The 20,763-nt window shown below is 41.7% G+C and overlaps 1 protein-coding gene across 1 annotated transcript in view; it reads left to right on the top strand.

Moving 5' to 3' along the window:
• LOC306772640 (transcription factor IIIB 90 kDa subunit-like) overlaps nucleotides 1-20,763 on the top strand; it is a 157,987-nt gene that overhangs the window by 58,782 nt on the left and 78,442 nt on the right. The window contains exons 10-12 of the mRNA XM_079262208.1: nucleotides 1,117-1,156; nucleotides 1,917-2,009; nucleotides 6,516-6,794. Coding sequence (XP_079118334.1) covers nucleotides 1,117-1,156; nucleotides 1,917-2,009; nucleotides 6,516-6,794 — 412 coding nt within the window. The remainder of the gene's footprint in view (nucleotides 1-1,116; nucleotides 1,157-1,916; nucleotides 2,010-6,515; nucleotides 6,795-20,763) is intronic.

Genomic DNA, 20,763 nt, shown 5'->3' with positions numbered 1-20,763 from the left:
GGCGCCGACAGGATGCTAAGCTGAGCGGGTTGGAGCGACCCGTCGCCACCAGACCACCAGTCTTTTACTCAGCTAGATGTATTTCATGGGCTTGACGTCACTTTTCTGCAGCTTGCAGTGAAAAACAGCCAGGCAGAGCTGTGGTTAAGTTGGTATGATGCTGGTTTTACTGGGATTATTTGTGATGTTTGCGGATCTGACCTCGGTAAAGTTTCATATACGGTTCCAGATCAGATCCATCTGTTGGTTTCACCGTGACTTGAGTCTGTAACGTTGAAACAGACCATGTGCACCAGAGGAGGCAGGTTGCATGCCAGGCTCACGTTCAGAACTCATGCGTGTGTTTTAACTTACAGCATCCATGTTTACTTTGCTGTGCGTGATGTCACGTCTTCTCTGTGCACGTGGGTCCCTCCAGGTTGTAGACAAGGAAGTCTGACGGTGAGCCGTCTTATCCTGGCAAAAATCTGAAATGAAGCTTTGACTCCTGCAGAATGAACTTCAGCCTACATGGTAATGGGGAGGGGAGGGAGTTTGGGAATCATGGCTGTAGCTGGTAACTATGGCAACTGGGGCAGACTCCGGTTTTAAGACTCATTCATACAATACAATACGATACAACTTTATTTATAAGGCACTTTAAAAACAACAATGTTGACCAAAGTGCCACATTTTGGGGGGTTGAGAAAGAAAAAAAAAAAAAAAAAAAAAAACAGAACAAACAACACACATAAGGACAACTTACAAAAAAAAATCAGACTTTTAAAAACAATAAAAAAAATAAATAAATAAAAAAATCGAAATAAAATCAGATCTAAAAAGTCAACTTGTTGTGTCATAGCGTCATATGTAGTTGCAGGAAAATGTGTTCAGAAATGTTTTTTTCATAGAAAGTTTTAATAATCTGAATCTAACGGCTCAAAACGAACACCGTGCATCGTCTGCGTCAGATCCTGCTTCCACATTTTCTATGTTTGAGGGAAGAAAAAGCGGTTCAGAGAGGAGAAGCAGCTGCTGCCAAACACCATTTCTGCTCCAGAGTTTTGTGTCCTCGCAGCCGGGAGCTGCTGTCAGGTCGCAGAAGCATTCATCTTCTTCTTTGTTTTTTCCCTCTAGCTGGAAATGGAACTGAAGAAGAAGGTTGATGACGTGGAAGGTACGACTCAGCCTCCTCGTCTTTGCCGTCACACTAAAAGTTGCTTCTGTTTTCAGGGAGGTTAAACACACAAAGTGTGAAGACGATTGTTGCTTTGTCTGAGTGCAGATGTGCGCTCTGGTTTAAGTCTGGATCAAACAGCTGCAGTGCACACGACACGGGATAACGTGATTTATTCTCTCCACCATCCATTATGTTCCAGTGTTATTTCACTGAGAATTTATAATCTATTCAGTTTAATTCAGCTTTATTTGTATAACACAACTTCACAACAAGCCAATTCATAAATAGCCGCTAATAGAAACCAACTGATTGCATCGAATCTTAACTTTGATCCAATTCCCCATCCTGAGCTGCACGAGGCGACAGTGGGAAGGAAAAACTCCCTTTTAACAGGAAGAAAACCTCCAGCAGAACCCGGCTCAGGGAGGGCAGCCGTCTGCCTCGACTGGTTGGGATGGAGAGGACAGGAAAGACCAACATGTACAGCTGCTTTTATTCAATGAAGAAAAATAGAAATATGTTTATGATTGAAATACTGTCATATATTTATACATGAAGGAGAGGAGCATGGGGACGGGTGACGTCCCCGTGGCTGCATGGATGGCTAGGCTACCCGTAACTATAAGATCTTATCCTTAATCAACAGGTTTAGTAAGATTTAAGAAAAACTGCAAGGATATTTGATAAATTTGGTCAATTTCCTGTTTTCAGGTATAAAATCTGAGTTATTCTAAACAGATTTTTTCTGCTTGAACAGATGAAATACAGCTGTACCAGGATGAAATTGATGCAGAGCTGGAGAACAGCAGACCCAAACTGAAGGGAATTTATGCTGCCTACGCTAAAGAAGGTAGGTTTACCCTCACATTCGGTTTTTAGATACTTTTCATTTTGTTTTCATATTGTTGGGTCTGAAATCACCTCTGATTTCCTGAACTGATTCCATTCACAATGGTCTGATTTGATTGGGATTAAATTCAGTCTAATGTTGATTTATTTACAGAAATCCCTGCTGCACAACCATTTTTTCTTGATTTAAGACCATAGACTGTACATGAAAGATGGACTGAGCCTTCGGTGGTAAAAAGTGAAGCCTATGCAGAAGTGCCACAAACTGCAATTCCCCCTTCATCCACTAGGGGCTGCAAAACAGAGCAAATCCCCATAGACTCTCATGTTAAAAAGACCAACTTCACAGCAGAAATAAACATGTTTACAGCAGGAATAAACACGTTTACAGCAGGAATAAACATGTTTACAGCCTGGTTCAAAAATCCATTTTAGGTTTAATAGGTCAGGTTTACCTTCATGACAACTGTGGGGGGAGTGAGTTTTTTTCTAACTCGCAAGTTTAAAAGTAATTTAGTCTCAAAGTTCGGCATATTTAGGGGCGTGTCCTTTTGATTGACAGGTACCAGATCTCCCGCTTCAAATCAGAAGAATATAGAACAACCGTAGTTTTCAGCCAGCTAACAACGTGACTTAGCTTTAGCCCACTTACCTCCGTTAGCTGGTTTTAAATCCTGTTATCTCGGGTTTAGCTCGGTTAGCTCTTAGCTACAGAAAGCTCGGAGTTCACTAGATGTCAATCATCCGCCATGACGCTCACAGCTCCCCTCTCAGCTCCACCTCTTTGCCCATATTTGTATTTTTCCGGGCGAGACGACACACATGCCTCTGCCAAGTTGGCGATGGTAGGAACCGCCCACCGAGCTTCAATTTAGCTCTTCAGAAACCTATGGGTGACGTCACAGAGGCTCCGCCTATCTTTTTATATACAGTCTATGGTCTCTAAGATTAGTTTTAATTGGAAATTTAAAAGCTTTTGCTGTTAATGTTCTGCTTGCCTTCTCACTTACATCTTACAGTAACAAAGACAAACACTGCAGCTAACAACGAACTTTGTCAGGAATTATTTCCGTTGAAATCAAAGTTCTTTGAACTTCACTAAAGAGATGAGCTTCTCAAACAAAACCACCGTTCAGAATCAGTGGGAATGACTCCGTCTCTGTTTAAACAGCCTCCACCCCTGGAAGGGGCTCAGTGTTGGCTCGCGCCACGTTGCTAGCATCATCATGTACACATTACTTTTCCATTGATTTCTCAGCGTTCGGTAGCTGTAAAGGCACATTCATAATGTCTACAGCAGCTCGCCGCTCTGGCACGTCTGCCGGATAGTTCTGTGTATTTTCCAGCTGAGAACATCATGATGATGGTTACGTACGACTCTTGTTCATCCATCGGTGGGGAGGGACTCGCCTTCATCATCCCTTTCTTCAGTTTTGTGTGGATGGATTTTCTTTTGTGGCTGTTGAGCTAACATCTCTGAGATGAGGTCAACTATTTTTTCATCACCAGTTTTTCATCATGTGATGAAAATCTGCTGACTTTTAGTTGGATACTTCCGTTTATGCTGGTGCCAGCTTCACCTGCAGAGGTTATAGTTGATAGCAGCCGTCATGCTGGAATCTACCCCTGCACCTAGAAAACCAAATACTAAAACTAATCACCATTATTAGGTAATAAAGGAGCAGCTACTTGACTGATTGCCATGTAGAAACGGCATCCATAGAGGAAAGAAAACGTGTTTTCCTTTCGTTTCCACCCCTTTCATGCCCTAAAATCTCCACAGCTGATGCTGTGCTGCACAGCATCCATTGTTTAAGCTGTCAGCGTGGATAAAGACTCAGAAACCATAATTCCCCATTATGAAATCCGAACACCAGCCGGGTGTGTCTGACGGCGGCAGCATCATGACCAGCTGTTGCTTGGTCGAATGGGACATAAATACAGATGTCACCGTGAATAAACTGCGTGATAAATGTGTGATAATGCTTTTTGTGTCGTTGTGTCAGCGATTCGGACAGGATGAGGATCGAAGCTGCTGTTTGTGTTGTATTTTTTCCGCACACACACACACACACACACTCAGGCCACCCAGTAAAAGTAACACAAAGCAGGCGTCAGCGGCCGTGTCTCTTTATCTCCCTACCTCTGGTTCTTTATCTCTGGCTCAGTGTGTCTTCCTTTCGCACACAAACGCCCCGGCATCCCCCGGTTTTCTCACAGCAAGGGAGGTGCAGGCTGTCACTGATTTCAGGCATGTTGCTTTTCAAACCCTGCAGCATCTTTTTTTTCCAGCTGAGCTGAATTTTTTTTACTTGTGGGCTGAAGTCTGTGGGGGGACGTTTTAATTACAGATGATTAAAGGACACATTTTAATGAGATACCAGGACGACGACGACCCCGTTTATTTTGTCTGAATGTTCATATTTATCGCTGCACTTCAGGGGCGCCGCCAGGAGTTTTGGGCCCTATGAAAGACAATAGCATAGACCCCAACACTTGATCGCAAATTTTAGGTTTTTGTTTTTGCTTCAGTTGCCTCAAGCTGATCAAAAAATAGCTTTTCATGGGAATAATAAAGACCCAGGGCCGTGTTTAACCCTTTATGGGTTAAACACCTGGAAATATAATCACTTCGTTTTGTTTCATATTCAGCATGAAACAATTTTTGTTTATGTAACAACAGAATGGAGGTCTTAGTTCATACCAGAAGGACAATTTTAGGTTAAAATTTCTAATTTAATATTTAATTAATATAACCCTCTAAGGGTTAAATCACAGTGCATACATCTAACTAGGTTATTTTAATATAAATGGTTTATTAGTGTATTTATAATTTGTACATCTTTTTGGGCCCCTATCAATTCGCAGGGCCCTAAGAATCTTCCTAAACCCCCCCCCATATGGTGCCTCTGCTGCACTTATAATGGTTTACAACAACATTTTGTTCATTTTTTTTTATATACTGTTGTTGCTCCACGTCGTTCAGTCGTGACTTTAGCAGGTAGCTGAATGGAGAAAAGGCCACAGGAGTAAAACCGCCGTAATGGATATTTAGGTCTATAGATCCCTCTGTTGCAGGAAACATGAAACATTTTCCAACTATCTGAATACTTGAACAGAAACATGTAATTTTATACAGTTATGCAGCTTTGAGGTAGGTCGCCCAGCTTGGCATCAACACTATAATAAATAAACCTCATAACACCAAACAGCCTCCGCATCGAGTAATGGAGTTTTGGCTCCAGTTTTATGGAGTGAAAAGGCGGCTCTGTATGTTAATATAGACATTCATCATCTGCTTAAAGCTCTTTAAAACCATTTCCATCACCACCAAACTCACTTCAGACAACAAGCTATTAAAAGAGCAGGTAAACAAAAACATGTAAACACCATGGCCATGCCTGTCCAACCAGTGGCATTGACACGGACAAAGCTTGTCTTTACTGGAGCAACACGTCTCTCAGCCTCCAGAGCTGGAAGTTTTCTTTTTACTACGAACAAGACTCACCGGACCAGAAGGAAAAGCTGGTAAAAAATCATCATCATGAATTCTGTCTTAATCTAGCAGGATAAAACCATATTTACTGCGAAACCCCACCATTTTCTACCCAGTTTCTACGATCTGATTGGACCAAAACAAATGAGTTACAGTGTTGTTCTTCTTACCGTCGATGATTGGTGAGGTAAATGTGAACACGATGACATCAGCATGATGGATCTGGGATCAGTCATGTAAATCGTCCCGTTGAAGCCGTAGTTACGAGGGCTGTTGCCATGGTTACGCCAGTGTTAGCGCTGATCCACCAGTATTTCATCCACCTTTCAGCTACTTTGGAAGGCAATGTCATCTGAAAACAAACGCTGGACCAGTGGTGTAGTCCAGGGTATACGCGGGTATACGGAGTAAACACACTGCTGCTTTTACAGTTACAAACATCCCAACACTTGCTAAATGCAAACTGTCGATCCGAATGAAAGATGTCTTTACAGAAACCTCCACCTCAGCTCTGTTTCACTTGTGCATCGTCGATCTTTGGACAGATGAGTCATAGTTTTATGGATTTTTTCTGTCTTCTGCCACAAAACTTCCAGCATATTTGGGGAAACAAAAATGCAAAAAAAAAAAAAAAAAAAAAAGAGAGAACAGAGACTACCAGAAAAACATGTTCAATGTGGAAAATTACTCATTTAGTTTAAAGGGACAAAATAATGTAAATAATAACATATTTAGGTGGTTTAGATGTGAAAAAGCTTATGGTTTTCTGGCTTTATTTAGACTTTTATGTCCTCTAATGACCCGGAAGGATAGGAAACATGTTCCCGGTGTTCTGTATATCTCAAAGGAAAATAAAAATATCAATTCCAAGGCAAGGAAATCCACATGCGGGGTAACAAACGTTGACAGGTGAAAAAGAAATGGGAGAAAAATGAACAGAAACGTTGGACAGGGCTAAAAAAAAGTTCTGATTTCCTACAACTGATGCAGGACTTCCTGTTTTATCACCAGACATTAAAAGCGACGACGTCAGCTCCACATCGGATGAAGACGACGAGCTTCAGGCCGTGGCCAAGCACTTTAACAAAGAACTGGACGATCTTACAATAGAAGCGCTGAAAAAACTAGAGAAGAAGAAGCCAGAGGAGGAGGAGGAGGAGAACCAGGAGCAGGATGTCCCAAAGCGAAAAGCGCCATCGCTGGCTTCCATACTGGGAACGATGCCCTCCTCAGCCACTCTGGGCCTCTCGGAGTCCATCAGCTGCTGCGTCGGAGGAGGAAAAGAGAACGGTGAGTTTTCAGGCACATCAGTCTGTTCAGCATCATGTTGCTACGTCTGCTCTTTCTGCTTTTACAGTGTTTGTTGTTAGAAGTTGTAACGAAACATCGTCATAAAAGCAGCGTTCTGTAGAGGAGAAATACTTCGCTGAGAATTTCCATCCTCGGTTTGACTGGGAGTTCTTTCAGATGGGATCAATCCCAGTTCACATCCAGCATCCTCCCGCCTTTCCTTCAGTACCAACAACGAAACCTGGGTTGTGTTTCCGCTCTCCTCTCTTCATCCTCACACTGAAACAGAGTTATATTAGGATCTCCAAACGGACCCAATACCCCGTTGAGTGACTCATAAACTGAAAGCAGCGCAGAAACAAAGGAAAATGTGTCGTCGTGTTTGGTAACTCATAAAGGCGACTGTTCCAGTCTGAACAGCAGATTGAACTTTTCTGCTTTGAGTAGAAAACAAACTGCAGGAATAATCACATCCTCCGTCGATGTGACTTATTAATGGCTGCAGAATTCAGACAAGTACAGTGATCCATCATACGCTGCCTATAATTACCTAATTACATGAGTAGGAGGCACGGTGCCCCCCCCCACCCCTTCTTATCTGGCTGTGCAGAGGCGTTGATGGATGTGATGTAACGGTGCCACGCTGCAACATCTGTCCTGATGAGGAAACCTGTGTTTTTACGGCTCTGAGTGGGAGGACGAGGTGGGAGGTGAAGTGTGTTTTGATGGATGGGGGAGGTGGAGACGGGATGGTGTGCACGTAGAACATCGTGTAGCTGAAACGTCTGATCTGAATCTTTACGTCCGTAAATATTGATCTGGATATTGACCCTTTTTAAAAAGGGTTTTGTTTTACAGATGTTAAATTTATTTCCCTGAGCAGCATGAAAGAGGAAGTGCACACACCTTGTAGCCTGCAAACTAAAAGCCACATTTGTGTGTATTTAGCCCATAAGCTGCAGTTCTCGTAAAATCTCGTCCTGCTGGTGAGATTTCATGAGAACTGCTACTTATGCAGGCTAACCACGTAGCGTTATTTTAGGTTTTTCTACCTGCTGTGGAGGATTTAGCACAGCTTCTCTAAGCCTTTATCTCTCATTTCCTTTTCTTATTCACTGTAAAACACTGAAATCCACTGTTTTTTCCATACCGCGCCACCTTTCCTGGAAATGAACTGGTCACATGACCCCCTACATCACGTCCAGGGACATGTACATGTAAAATAAAAAAAGTGCTTCTATTATATTTTCGCATATATGTCTAGTAGGGGTGTGGAAAATTGAATTGAAAAATCAAGATTTTTGCTTCACAGTTTTAAAATAGATTTTTTTTTATTTTTTTTTTTTTTGGTTAAAAATTTTTTTTTTCTTTCAAATAAATACAAATAATCCATTTTTAAATTTTTTGTCATTCCTATTGTTTTTATTGATCTTTTAAATTGTGTTCTTGGGCATTATAGCAGCAGAATGATGGTCTGGATACTGTTTTTTTTCTTCATTGAAATCAAGAAAAATGATGAGAAAAAAAAGTTTTATACATTTTTTTGTTTTTAATTTACAAAAATTAGCAATATCAAAGAATTTTGAGAATTGCCACCCAAATAATTGGAGTCGAATCGGGACTAAAGCCTGTCTTCACAGCCCTAATGTCTATAATAAAAAGGCCAAAAAAAACCCCCACCTCCATGAGAGCATAAAAACTTATTTGAGTGTTTTTTTTTCTCCAAATGTAGCATTTTTTATGCTGCTATTTAGGTTTTCCTGGAATCCTTATTATATTCACAGAAACATATGTATATTTGAGGATTCATGTTTGTGATTAAAAAGCTACAGCTGCTGTCGGTCAATCCAACGTTGCAACGAAGCTCAAACCTAAACAGCTGTGAATGTAAGCATGTGTTTCTGGCTGTCTGAGGATCGTAGTTCGCAAAACACCAGTAAGTTTGTATTATCCAGACTATTTCTTGTATTTTTCCTTCATTTAATCAGATTAAAAACCTCATTGAGATTAGAAATCTCTTTTCCAAGCGGGATCTGGCACGTTGTTGCTGCTGTGCTTCTTGGCAGGAAACATCCCTTTTCTTTCCTTTTCTACATTTATTAGAAAAATAAGTTTATAACCCCTCGGCTCCACCCAGCGTGAAAGCGCCACAGTGCGGCGGTGCCCACCTTCATAGCTGATGGATTGGATTGTTTCATTGCTGCACTGTTGGTCACAATTCTTATAAAATTGGAAGGAAAGTTTAATTCCCTTTAAAATGGGGGCAGATTTGTGAAGAAAATGCATCTGTGGGATGAGCAGCAGAGTTTAGTATGTGGCTTGTGACCATGAAAGAAGCCTGAAGAAACAAAACAATGGTAATTTACAAGCTGGAGGTTCCAGGCTGTTGTGGCTGTTTATGGTTATTCCACATTATACTGATGTTTAATGAATAAACTGGTAAATTCCCAGTTTGTCTTGTTTCTTCATCCTGCCCTCTAAATGGCACTAAATAAGACTTATCAGCAGATTCAGCCATTTGGTGGAGAAGATTTGGACGGTTTCTCTCAGTGAGCCGTGCACTAGAGATGGGAAGTTCTGATCCAGACTTTTCCCAGAGTGGAGCTCTGTCCCGCTACCGAACCAGCGCTGGACCTCCCCATCCGGACCATCAACACTCACTCAAATGTTTTAAAAGTCTTCAGATGTTTCCTGGCCCAGTCTTGGTGCTCCACCTTGTGCCGTCCTTACCGCCGCAGTCGGTTGACGACGTGGGAGGATTAATGGCTTCCTGGTAGCTCCTTGTTTGGTTTTTCTCAATTCAATTTTTCAATTCAACTTTTATTTGTATAGCGCCACATCACAACAATGTAGCCACAGGACAATTTACAAACACACCATGTCAAGCCAATTCATACATATCCTATAATAGAAACCAACTGGTTGCATCGAGTCATGACTTGGATCCAATCCCCCATCCTGAGCTGCACGAGGCGACAGTGGGAAGGAAAAAACTCCCCTTTACCCGGGGAGAACCCGGCTCAGGAAGGGCAGCCATCTGCCTCGACTGGTTGGGGTGGAGATCAACATGTACAACTGCACTTATTCAGGAAGACCTGCGGAAAAAAGGAGAAATAAGTTAGAGACGGCAATATTGGCATATATCTCAAGTCTTTGACTGTTATTTTGTGTCTTTTTTTCTGTCAACATGTTTATTTCCAAGCCTGTTGAAAACGTTTGATGGTTCTGCGTACACACTCCGATAACACGTTTGAATGCTGCATCCGTCCAAACGACTTTTCAGATCGAGCTCGATGGGTTGTTCGGGCCAGAAGCTGCCCAATGACTCTCCACACCCTGACAAAGGTTGTTGGTTTCCTGGGATCACATCTTCCCTCATCATGAATGTCCATCGTTTTATACGTTTAATTTCAGGAAGCAATCAAGTTAAAGCAGTTTTAAGATGGAAAATCTGCATTAAACGTTGATGTGGTCACAATACTTTCTGCCTAGTACTTGTGCGAACAGCGTATCAGCAACAGTTTTATAAACGTTCCAGAGCTTCCAGTTTTTTAATCATTATTTACAAGTGAAAATCTTAAAAAGCATCTAATTGGTCATAAATCTTGGTAATGAATCCCACACTTTCAATGGGTTTTGTCGATGAAAAAGTCTGTAAAAACGTCCGTATCAAGGGTCAAAGAACGCATTAACCTGATGGAAATGTCCCCCAGTAATGCCTTGGAGCTGTTCTCCTCATGGGAACATGAGTGCCTGAGGTTTTCAGTGAGAAGAGCCACAACTGCCATGAATCACACTGGATCTGGAGTTAATTGTAAATGTCTCCTTTTTATTGGTTTGAGTCCAGAATGACGTGAGTTTCGAGTCATCTTTCTCCATCCGTGTATCATAAGACTCATCATATGTAGCCACAGAGGACTAAAAGTGCCATTAAAAATGATTTAGGGTTTATCCGCTGCCTGGTGGGACTGGAGGCTGACTTCAACTGGAGCCGTGTGATTAGAGGGGAGTCCATCCCCCCCACTGGCTCGTTTTATTTACATTTTTCGATAAAAGAGAAAAAGGTGAAAACAGATTTTTAATTGCCTCATCTTTAACAATAAACCCAGAATTTTTACATAAGTTGTTAAATGATATTTCTTTGTATTTTTTTTCTTTAAATTGAATGAAGTTGTTTTTTATCTGCTTGAATCAAAGTCCTGAGGCAGTTTCTGTGTGGGTGGAAGCGACTGGAGCTGGATGCATGTTGAGTTCTGGATCCAGGCAGGTTCTGGTTTGGTTCAGGCTTCGGCTAATTGCAGTTGGACGGGGAGAGGGACCAGAGGGCTATCATGACCGCCCCCCCAACTAAATCTTTGAAGTATTAAGTGGACTCGGTAGCTTGTCATTAGGCTGAACCTTTCATCTGTGCTCTCCAGCGTGTGTGTGTGCAGCTTTTGTGGACATCGTTAGTGGAGGGCAGGGCACCGGAGGAAGCCAAAGAGGCTGTCATTTGGTTTCTTCTCTGGAAAAAAACAAAAGAAAGGAAATAAAATGAAAGAAGAAAGGGATTTTGCCGAACAGAGCCACAGGTTGATGTCGTGTCTTTGTCTTTGAGGAAGATGGAATCCAGATGCTCAGGATTTAATTGTGCTCTGACCAGCATCTTCTCTCCCATCTTTGTTCATCTTTAAAGTATCACTTGAGCTTTCGAGTGGTATTCCCGCTGCAAGGACCAGAGTACTTCACATTTTCTTCAGAGGTTGCCGTCAACAACACTCGGTGGGAAACGGCCCCTGTGCAGAGCCTGAAACGACTCGAGCAAACCTCCTCAGCCGCGCTGCGACTGTAGGGGCAGTTCCACGCAGCGTCCACTGACATGTTGTACCAGAACCAAACATTTAGAGCACAGGTGTCAAACTTCTGGTTTTTATTGTCTCCATGCTCCAACACACCTGATCGAAATGAATGAACAGGTTGACAAGAAGCTGTTGGATCCATTAGATTTGAATAAGGAGTGTTGGAGCAGGGAAACAACAAAAACCTGCCGGACACTGCCTCTTGAGGACTGGAGCTTGACATCCCTGACTTAGTGGGTTCTTCTGGTTCTCTTCTGCAGGAGCTTTTTGTTTATGCGTTCAGCCAGTCTGACTTTGAGGGACATTAGTTGGTTTTTAATTGGTTAGTTGACATTTAATTGGTTAATAATAAACTAATGCAAAACTTTATGAGCAACTGAATGGAGGTGAAAGCCACATTTCTTTTAGGACTTTCTGCAGTTGACGACGACTCAGCAACGTTTAGCCTGAATTTCTTGTCGCTGTATGTAGCAGAGGTGTTGCTGCTGCGTTTCGCCAACACGAGCCAGATCAATAATTCAGTTCAGTTTAGCGCCAACTAACAACGGAGTCTCAAGCCAATTCACTGTCATCCAACCAGTATTCATACAAAGCTAATTCATTAGAATTAATAGCCTAGCAAAGGAAAACCAACAGATTGCATCAAATCTTGACTTGGATTCAGTCCCCCATCCTGAGCATGCAGTGGGTGGTGGGCGCCAGCAGAAAGGGGGGGAAAGAAAAGAAAAAATGCCTTTTTAAAAGAGAGGAAAACATCTGGCAGATCCGGCTCAGGGGTCGGTACAGCCTGTCCCTGGCTGAACTGTAGAGAAGCAACATGTGTGTGCTACTCTGAGCCCAGTGCATCGTGGCCCAGATCCTCTACAGGAACCTAGTCTGTGGTCTTCATCATAAAGTTTGCAAGGACCTCCTGGTAAACGAAGCCCGAGCGTTATTCATTCATTCACTTTCCTAACCGCTTAATCCAATTCAGGGTGGCGGGGAAGCTGGAGCCTATCCCAGCAGTCTTTGGGCGACAGGTAGGGTACACCCTGGACAGCTCACCAGTCCCTTGCGGGACACATAGAGACAAACAACCACTCACACTCACTCCTAGGGGCAATTTAGAGTAACCAACTAACCTAACATGCATGTCTTTGAACCCATGCATACACGGGGATAACATGCAAACTCCACACAGAAAGGCCTCTGTCCAATCCCCGCCCCAGACAAAGTTCGAACCAGCGACCTTCTTGCTTCTGTTAAAAGTAGCTCAGCTAGCATGTTTTATCGATACTTTTTGCTTAACTGCAGTCATGGAGAGTAAAGCAAAACCTTTATCTTCTCATGAACTTTAATTTACCAGCAGAACAGAGAAGGAACCCAACCAACTAGTGATTTTAGAAACCTGCGATGAAATCTTGATCCCAACAAGATGTTTGTAAGCTACGTCTGTCAACGTTCTTTCCTAAAGTCCTGAACCTGAAGTAACCTCAGTCAGTTTGGTGATTTTTAGATGCACACACTCCATGATGCTCACCACTTCATGCTGTTTGTGCTGTCTACAGCTTCCAAGGTGGCTGTGATGTCACATCCAACCTAGAAATGTCAAACAAAGCATGTTAAAAAATGTAAGTAAGGCCTCAGAAAAATAGCACGTCTTCTTTAACAGATGATCCCTGACTGTCCAGTAATCAGCCGTACTGTCTCCGTCAGTAACTTACTACATTTAGTGTCGTAGAAGCAGACTGGGATGTATAAAGCTGAAACAGTTACAGCTGCCTTCCTACTTTAAACTCTTCTCCATCTCTCAGCCCATTTAAGCCCTCGTCTTCATCGATGGGCTGTCTCAGTAATGGCATTTTCATTAACTTGTGCTATCAGAGCGGAGAGCGAGCCTGAGAGCAGCCAGCAGCGAGCTGGCAGAGGGAGCGTGACTTCAGCACCTCCGGATGACTTTGTCACATTCATCTATAGCCGAGGTCTTCGGGGAGCGCTGGCCCGCACCATTTCTGGTAGCATTGATTGAGGCACTGTTTTCAGCCGAGCACTTAGTTCAATCAATGACGTTTGCCCCGACCTTAACTACCTCGGCGAGCACAGCTCCGCAGCTCTTGTCAAAGCTCTTTGCTGTTTTTACTGCCTGCAAACGTCTGGGGACGGAGCTGTTGGAACCGTATTAAACTCCAGATTTTAGCAGGACCTTCTGCTATTTGAAGCATCCATTTATATTTTAAGACCCAACATTGTTTCACAGGACACTTTGAGTTATTTTACAGGTGTGAGGTCGTTGGAAGAAAACCGATACTGCAGGATGTTGTTCTGAAACATTTTCTGCTTTCTTTCCTCTTTACTAACCGCAATTCACGCTACAGACCAGCACCGATCCAAGCTCTGTCCATAGAAGAGTTGCTCAGGGATGGAAAAAAAATGCCAAGTTTTATTCAGTGTCTGAATAGTTACCTCCAAGTTGCTTCGTGTTAGACGGGCAGCTCTTGAAATCAGAAGTTTGTCACTTAAATGTGAGGATTTTGCCATGAATATTTATGAGAAAAAGAAAAATTCTCACCCAATGTGTTGACAATGGTCATGTTTTGAAAGAAAAATGAGTGTTGGAGACTTAATCTGTGACCAAATGTCTTGTGAAGGACAGATTGCAGTTAAAGGGTGTAAAACTGTAAAGAAATGATGCAGAAAACTATGATGGTTTCAGATAAAACCTCTTAAATTGTGCGCTTTCTGCCTGAGAATAAAGGAAAGAGGGATATATTATATTAAACCATTAAGTCGTGATTGTCTCCTCTCTACAAACATGTTTAAAGCACGTTTAGAGTTGATAAATACAGCAAAATGCAACAATTCCAGTTATACTGTATGTTATCCTTAACCCCCCAAATGCTGCTACATCCACAGCACCCCCCAGCACTATCATTGTCAACAATTTCTTAGCAGCAGTAGTGTATAACTGTGTGGCAAATTGCGATGGGTAGTGATGTCTTTATGTCACTGTGTTAAAAATGAGTCCTTGTGATGAGTTAAAACTGCTTTTCCGGCACTTTATTACTTTTATATTTCGTTAACAACATAAACCTGCTAACCTGGTGGAAAAGTAGCTCATATGATCAACAGTTTTTAGTGTTTGTTTCACAAAATTTCTCAAAATGCAGAGATGTTGACCAAAAATGTTCGTTGGCGATGTGCACAACATCGATCTTTAAGGGTACTTTCACATCAGGATAGTCCGCTAGACTCGGTCTGATTGGGGACTCGGCTCAGTTGTAGGGGGGTGTATCCATGCAGACCGAGCTCGTGTTCATGCTGCATTTTGGTCAAACCAGCCAAACCATGAGAATAATATATCCCCATTCCCACCAATGGAGGAAATGACTTTCTTTTGTAGTCCGCTTCCTGCATTTTGATCCACTAAAAACGTCATGTTTGTCGATACTCCACGTGTTGGGTTGTGAGCGCCACGTCCACACATACGTCATCAGTGGGGATTGCGAGGGTTTTATGAAAATATACACGTGATCTAATGGGAATTAATTTTTATCGTGGGATGGCAAATATCTTACATTTGTAACGATAAATTACAAACTATTTTATTCCACATTCCTCATGCTATCATTGGTGTGTTAAATTTTTTTTAGATTTAATATATACTACAGGTAAGCTGGTAGGGAAGCACCAACATGGAACAAGAGTGTTTTTTACCTGCGGGCTAGCAAGGAAACGCTAGAGGAGAAGATCTACGAGAGGCTTATCCACAAGATCCACTTTGGTTTTCATCAACTGATTTCCTGCCTGAACGATCTGCTCAACTCCAGATTGACGTGGTTTCAAAGCAGCAGAAATAGAACCGACGTGTATTTTAGAGTAGCTGAAAGCAACGCCATAGAAACACACCACAGAGCACCTGGTAAAACCAGTGCCCACAGACCAAGACCTGCATTTGTAGGCCAACTGAGTCCGCTTCTTTGGTCCAAATCAGAATTTGTTTGACACATTCACATTTCCCCAAACAAAGCGGACTTTCCGAGTAAACGGACTCTGATTCGGATCAAAATGGCCGATGTGAATATGTTATATGATAATGATCACCTCTTTAGAGTTGTAGAGTACGACCAACTCGCGAGAGCCTGACCATTTTAAACTTCAGTTCAAAGAGCAGTGAACTCATTGTGGACAAAAGTCACATTATTTATTGAAAACCCTCAGGACATTTTGTCACTTTGTTGAAAAAAGGGTAAAAAAATATTGTAAAGAAAGACTAAAACAGCCAAAAAGCTGGAAAGTACTTCATGTGTATGACAGACGTTAAAGTTGTCTGTTACTACGGCTTTCTAAAAGGTTGAAGGAAGGGTTCTCACTTCGTTTAGAGCTTAAAACTGTAGGTTTAGATCAGTTATTTAAAGATTCCTGATGTTAATCAGCTGATCACTGATACATTGACATCATTGATGTAAACTTCAGATGTAATCCTGGTGCTGCATATAAGGACTTTTAATCCATTTATTTGGTCTGTTGCGTCGGCTGAAATGTTCTGGTTTGTTGAAGCCAACGACATCATTGATCTGGACTCCCAAATGTCAGGCTAATGTGGAGGTGTTGGAAACGTTCGTTGGAAAATGTCAGTGCTTTTTCTAAACCTGCAAAGACAGAAAGAAACTAAAGGAGGGTAAGATGGCATCATATTTCCTCTGGTTTGTTTGCTTATGGAACATGGACTTGGCTGACTGGTCATAGTGGGAAATTCAAGATACCAGAAGAGTTTTCATAATATACCCAATAGAGGCTATACCAGTGATGCCAACCTTGGGTCCTCAAGGCCCACTGTCCTGCAGCTTCTAGATGTTTCCCTGCTTCAACACATCTGACATGTTGTGCGGGACTTAACAAACTGTTGGATCCAGGAGATTTAACCCTTTAAGGCTCAACCCATGAAAAAAATTATGAGAAAATCCAATTAAAAAAAAAAAAAAAAAAAAAATTTGGTATTTTTTAAGCCTTTAAAAAATATAACAGAAAAATTAACATTTTGTTGTGATATTTATTGGGCTGTGACGATATGCTTTTGTCCCGATCTGATTCGATTCCGATTTCTTGGGTGGCAATTCAATTTAAATCGTGATTTTCATGATTCGTCGATATCGCTGATTTTTGTAGACTAAAAACAAAAAATATTCAAAACTTTTTTTGTTCGTCATTTTTCTTAATTTCAATTAGGAACAAACAACACAGTAGTCAGACCATCATTCTGCTGCTACAATGCCCAAGAAGACAAGTAAAAAGATCAACAAAAACAATAAAAATGTCAAAAATTTTATAATGGATTGTTTTTATTTATTCAAAAGAAAAAAAAATCAATTTGTTTTTCACAAAAAAACCCAATAATTTTAAGGTTGTGAAGCAAAAAATCCCAGTATTCAGTTTTTTCGATTAGATTTCCCACTCCTAATATTTACCATCTATGTACCATTTTCTGCTTTCTGGTATTGATTAGTGCCAGAAGACCAGTATCAGACTGTGTTCAACAGGATTTTTAGCAAAGTATTTACCATGAAGCGATGCCAAAAGTCTGCATGAATCAAATATGAAACGTTTGGATTTATGGGCTTAAATTAGGTTTGTTGGAGCCTGACACATTTAAATCCTTTAGGACGGTGGCTCTTAAGGACCACTACATCAGTAAACAGACAACTACAGGCTGGTATGTGTGTTTGTTTGTCAAGTTGGCGAGAAACAGTTTGTTCTGGCCAATGTGTTTCATACTCCACCACCTCCTCCATGGTGGGGTGAGCTTTATGCTTCACCTGAAGTGTTGCATTGATTTACGTACCTCCTCACCATCTTGGATCTTTTGAATCAGCAGAACAGCAAAAAGAAGAACTTTCTGTTTCACATGGTTCTGCATTAAGCAATTCAAATTTCTGAACTTAAAGTAGGTGTTTGTTTGTCAAGTAAAAAGTTCTGTCCAAATGATGCGTCAAAACCAAACACAAAACTCTCAAACCAGAGCTGGGGCTGGAAAATGACGCATTTGTTTTGCTCCAAGTTTTTTACCTTTTTGCATGATCTTTAACAGCAATTCATTGATATGATGCATCAGTTCAATGAGCCAAATGAATGATATGCAACATTGATTTGCTAAATGATAATGCCAGACTGTTCTAGGCTAGTATTCACTCCTAAACGTAAAGAAAAAATTGGCTCGACACACCTTAGCCGACGTACTTTGAAGTGTGCAGACCGTGAATTGAGACAGAGCCTCCATAAAGGAGGGGTGCATTAAAGAGACATTGTGTAAGAATTACTACTATATAACGTTGAACTCGTGAATGACATTCAAATCAATAATGGATTCTAGCACCCTTACCAAACGCCTGTTGCACAATGGTAATGGTGCATCGGTAAGCCTTACCAACACTGACGAAACCACAACATCCCATACTTAATGGAATGGTTTAGTGCTGAACAATTCCCGACATGGAGATGATGGATAATTTTCATACCAACATCCCGGGATCACTGAACGCGAAGCGGCGAAGTGCGGCTGCGCCTTTGCAGCTGATTCGCAGAAAGGACTGGTTTTACCAGATGTGCTGCGGTGTGTTTCTGAAGTGACGTTTTCCGCTTCTCTAAAATAGCTGTTGGTTTTATTTTTGGTGCTTTGAAACCACGTCAATCGGGAGCTGAGTAGATCGTTCTGGCACTAAATCAGTTGATGAAAACCAAAGTGGATCTGCCTCTCGCAGATCTTCTCTGCTAGCATTTCTAGCACTAGGAATGTGCGATAAAATTTCGTTTGTAATTTATCGTTACAAATGCCCTCCTGCGGTAAGAATTTGCAATCCCACGATAAAAATAATAAATTCCCATTAGATCACGTGTATATTTTCACAAGCCCCACTGATGACGTATGTGTGGACGCGATGCTCACAACCCAACACATTTGGAGTGTTGACAAACCTGGCAAAAGGAGGAGCGCTGGTTAGCGAAAAGCTTATTCCTCAACTTGGCGCCGCCATCTATGTTATCTGGAACTGGTTTGGGTTCAGAAAGTCTGACACGGAGCAGAAATTTGTGGTTTGCAGACAAATAGTCCAAACAAAGGACAGCAAAACCAGCAGTTTATTCCACCATCTCAAGCACAAACAAAAACTGGTGTTGTACCATAAAGTGATTGGCTGCCAGAAGCAGATTAAATGGCCGCGGGAGCACGCAGCCGTTAAAGTTGTGTTGATCCGCATCTCCAATCTGCTGTTCCTCTCGCCACAAAACCAATGTGATGTGGGGCATCAGGCTCATTTTAACAGAGAAAGTCCGTTTTTGCTGCATGCTAGCGCTTTAACTGATTAACAAGTGAAACGAAGAGACAATTTTCACGTTGCTGCTTCACTCTTCTGGTTGTGCGTTTGCCTTATGCTTGTTTAGGTTTAGAATATAAAGGCCAAGTAATGTGATTGATTCATTTATTACAGAAACATTTGTGTGGGGAACGCTACAGAATAATTTCCAATGATGTCCATGAATTATAATTACTTAAAGAATCAATGATGGTGCATTTTTTCTCAATAAAATGCGAAATCTTCATCAATCCTAAAATGGCTTGACTTCATTTGAGAATTAACTGTTATTAATATTCACCCCGTATCCTCTTAAGGTGGAATTTGACCTCAGAAATAGAGCTTTTGCCTTTCAACAAGTGATCACAGCTCATTTATAGCTTAAGAAATAAACTACTTTACTTCACATGGCTGCAGTTCATATAAGTGAATCATATTATACAGTTTTTGGGCCAACAACTGATTTACATTCACCCCCATATCTTTTAAAGGTTGAATTTGACCTCAGAAATTGAGTTTTTAGTAGAATTTATGGTTATTTTAGTGATAGATTTATTGTTATAAACTAGGCTAAATAGGTATTTATGGTCAGTTTTATCATTATTGTGACAAACGCCAGGGGTAAATGTTTTAGACCATATCGCCCATCCCTAGACAGCACATATATAAATGCAGACATCCATTTTGGCCAGTAGACAACAGGAGATGTTACACAATCTCTCTTTAAATCCTGCTTTAATGTCTACAAGCAGAAGTTTATTCCTTGTTTTTCCTTCCATGATGTGGCTCAACGTCCTGAATGCCATTCAGTCATTTTCTGCTCAAACAACAGATTTCTCCTCATTTAAATGTCTGATTGAGCTCAGGAAGATGTTAGATTGAGATATTTTAAGTGCTTTGGATGGAAGGATTGTGTTAAATCAGCATGTGATATTGTTGATTGATCGCTGGATCCTTAAATCAAAATCAAACTATGGCTGAATTTTGAGTTGAATAAATATAATTTGTCATGATCAAACCTGTGGTTTGCAACTTGAAGCTAATGTACAGTATGTGCAGTACCAGCCCAGTAAAACCTGGGAGGGTGGGGGTCGGGGCCACATGGATGTCAGCACCTGCTGGATGAATAAATAATTTACTGTTTTTACTCAGTCAGCAACAGTTTTAAATCTGTGACCATACTGAGTTGTTGAACAACAAAAGCAAATTCTTCCTGTAAGTATAAGTCATTATTAATTCATGCTGATAATCCCTTCATGGCCTTTTATTACCTCTTTGTATTTGTTTGCTCTGCTGCTGAGACAGCTGTGCAGGCCTGGGTGTGTTTGCAGAGCCTCAGGCGGTACAGTACAGCGTGAAAGACATATGGCGGGATGGACAGAGCCTCTCTGCGGAGGAGGGCCGCGCCATTGGACGGCCGACAGACGAGCGATGACATTGCAAGGAGACAGGCGTCACTGATACTCAGCAGAAACGCGAGACAGACGGAGCAGTCTGATGTTTATTTCAGGCGCTCTCTGCAGACGGCCTATCATCGTGTTTCAGTGAGTCAGTAAGATGTGAGCCTGAGCTGCAGCAGCGTGGTGTGGAGTATGAAATCACGCTGTGTGTGTCTGCGCTGCAGCGGTTAGCCATCAGTCTCTCTGCAGAGATGGTTGTATTGGCCCGTCACAGCAGTCAGCTGCGATTGGAGCTGATGTGCGTCTTCTGGCCTGGGGAGGCGAAAGGAAGCCGTCTCGTCTGGCTCAGCCAGCCTGACGGGGGATGACAGCTACCGTTTAGCAGGCAGGCGAATGCAGGAAACCG

The sequence above is a fragment of the Telmatherina bonti genome (assembly GCF_933228915.1).
Source record: "Telmatherina bonti genome assembly, chromosome: 22".
NCBI classification, from domain to species: Eukaryota; Metazoa; Chordata; class Actinopteri; order Atheriniformes; family Telmatherinidae; genus Telmatherina; species Telmatherina bonti.
This window is presented reverse-complemented; position numbering and strand designations above follow the sequence as displayed.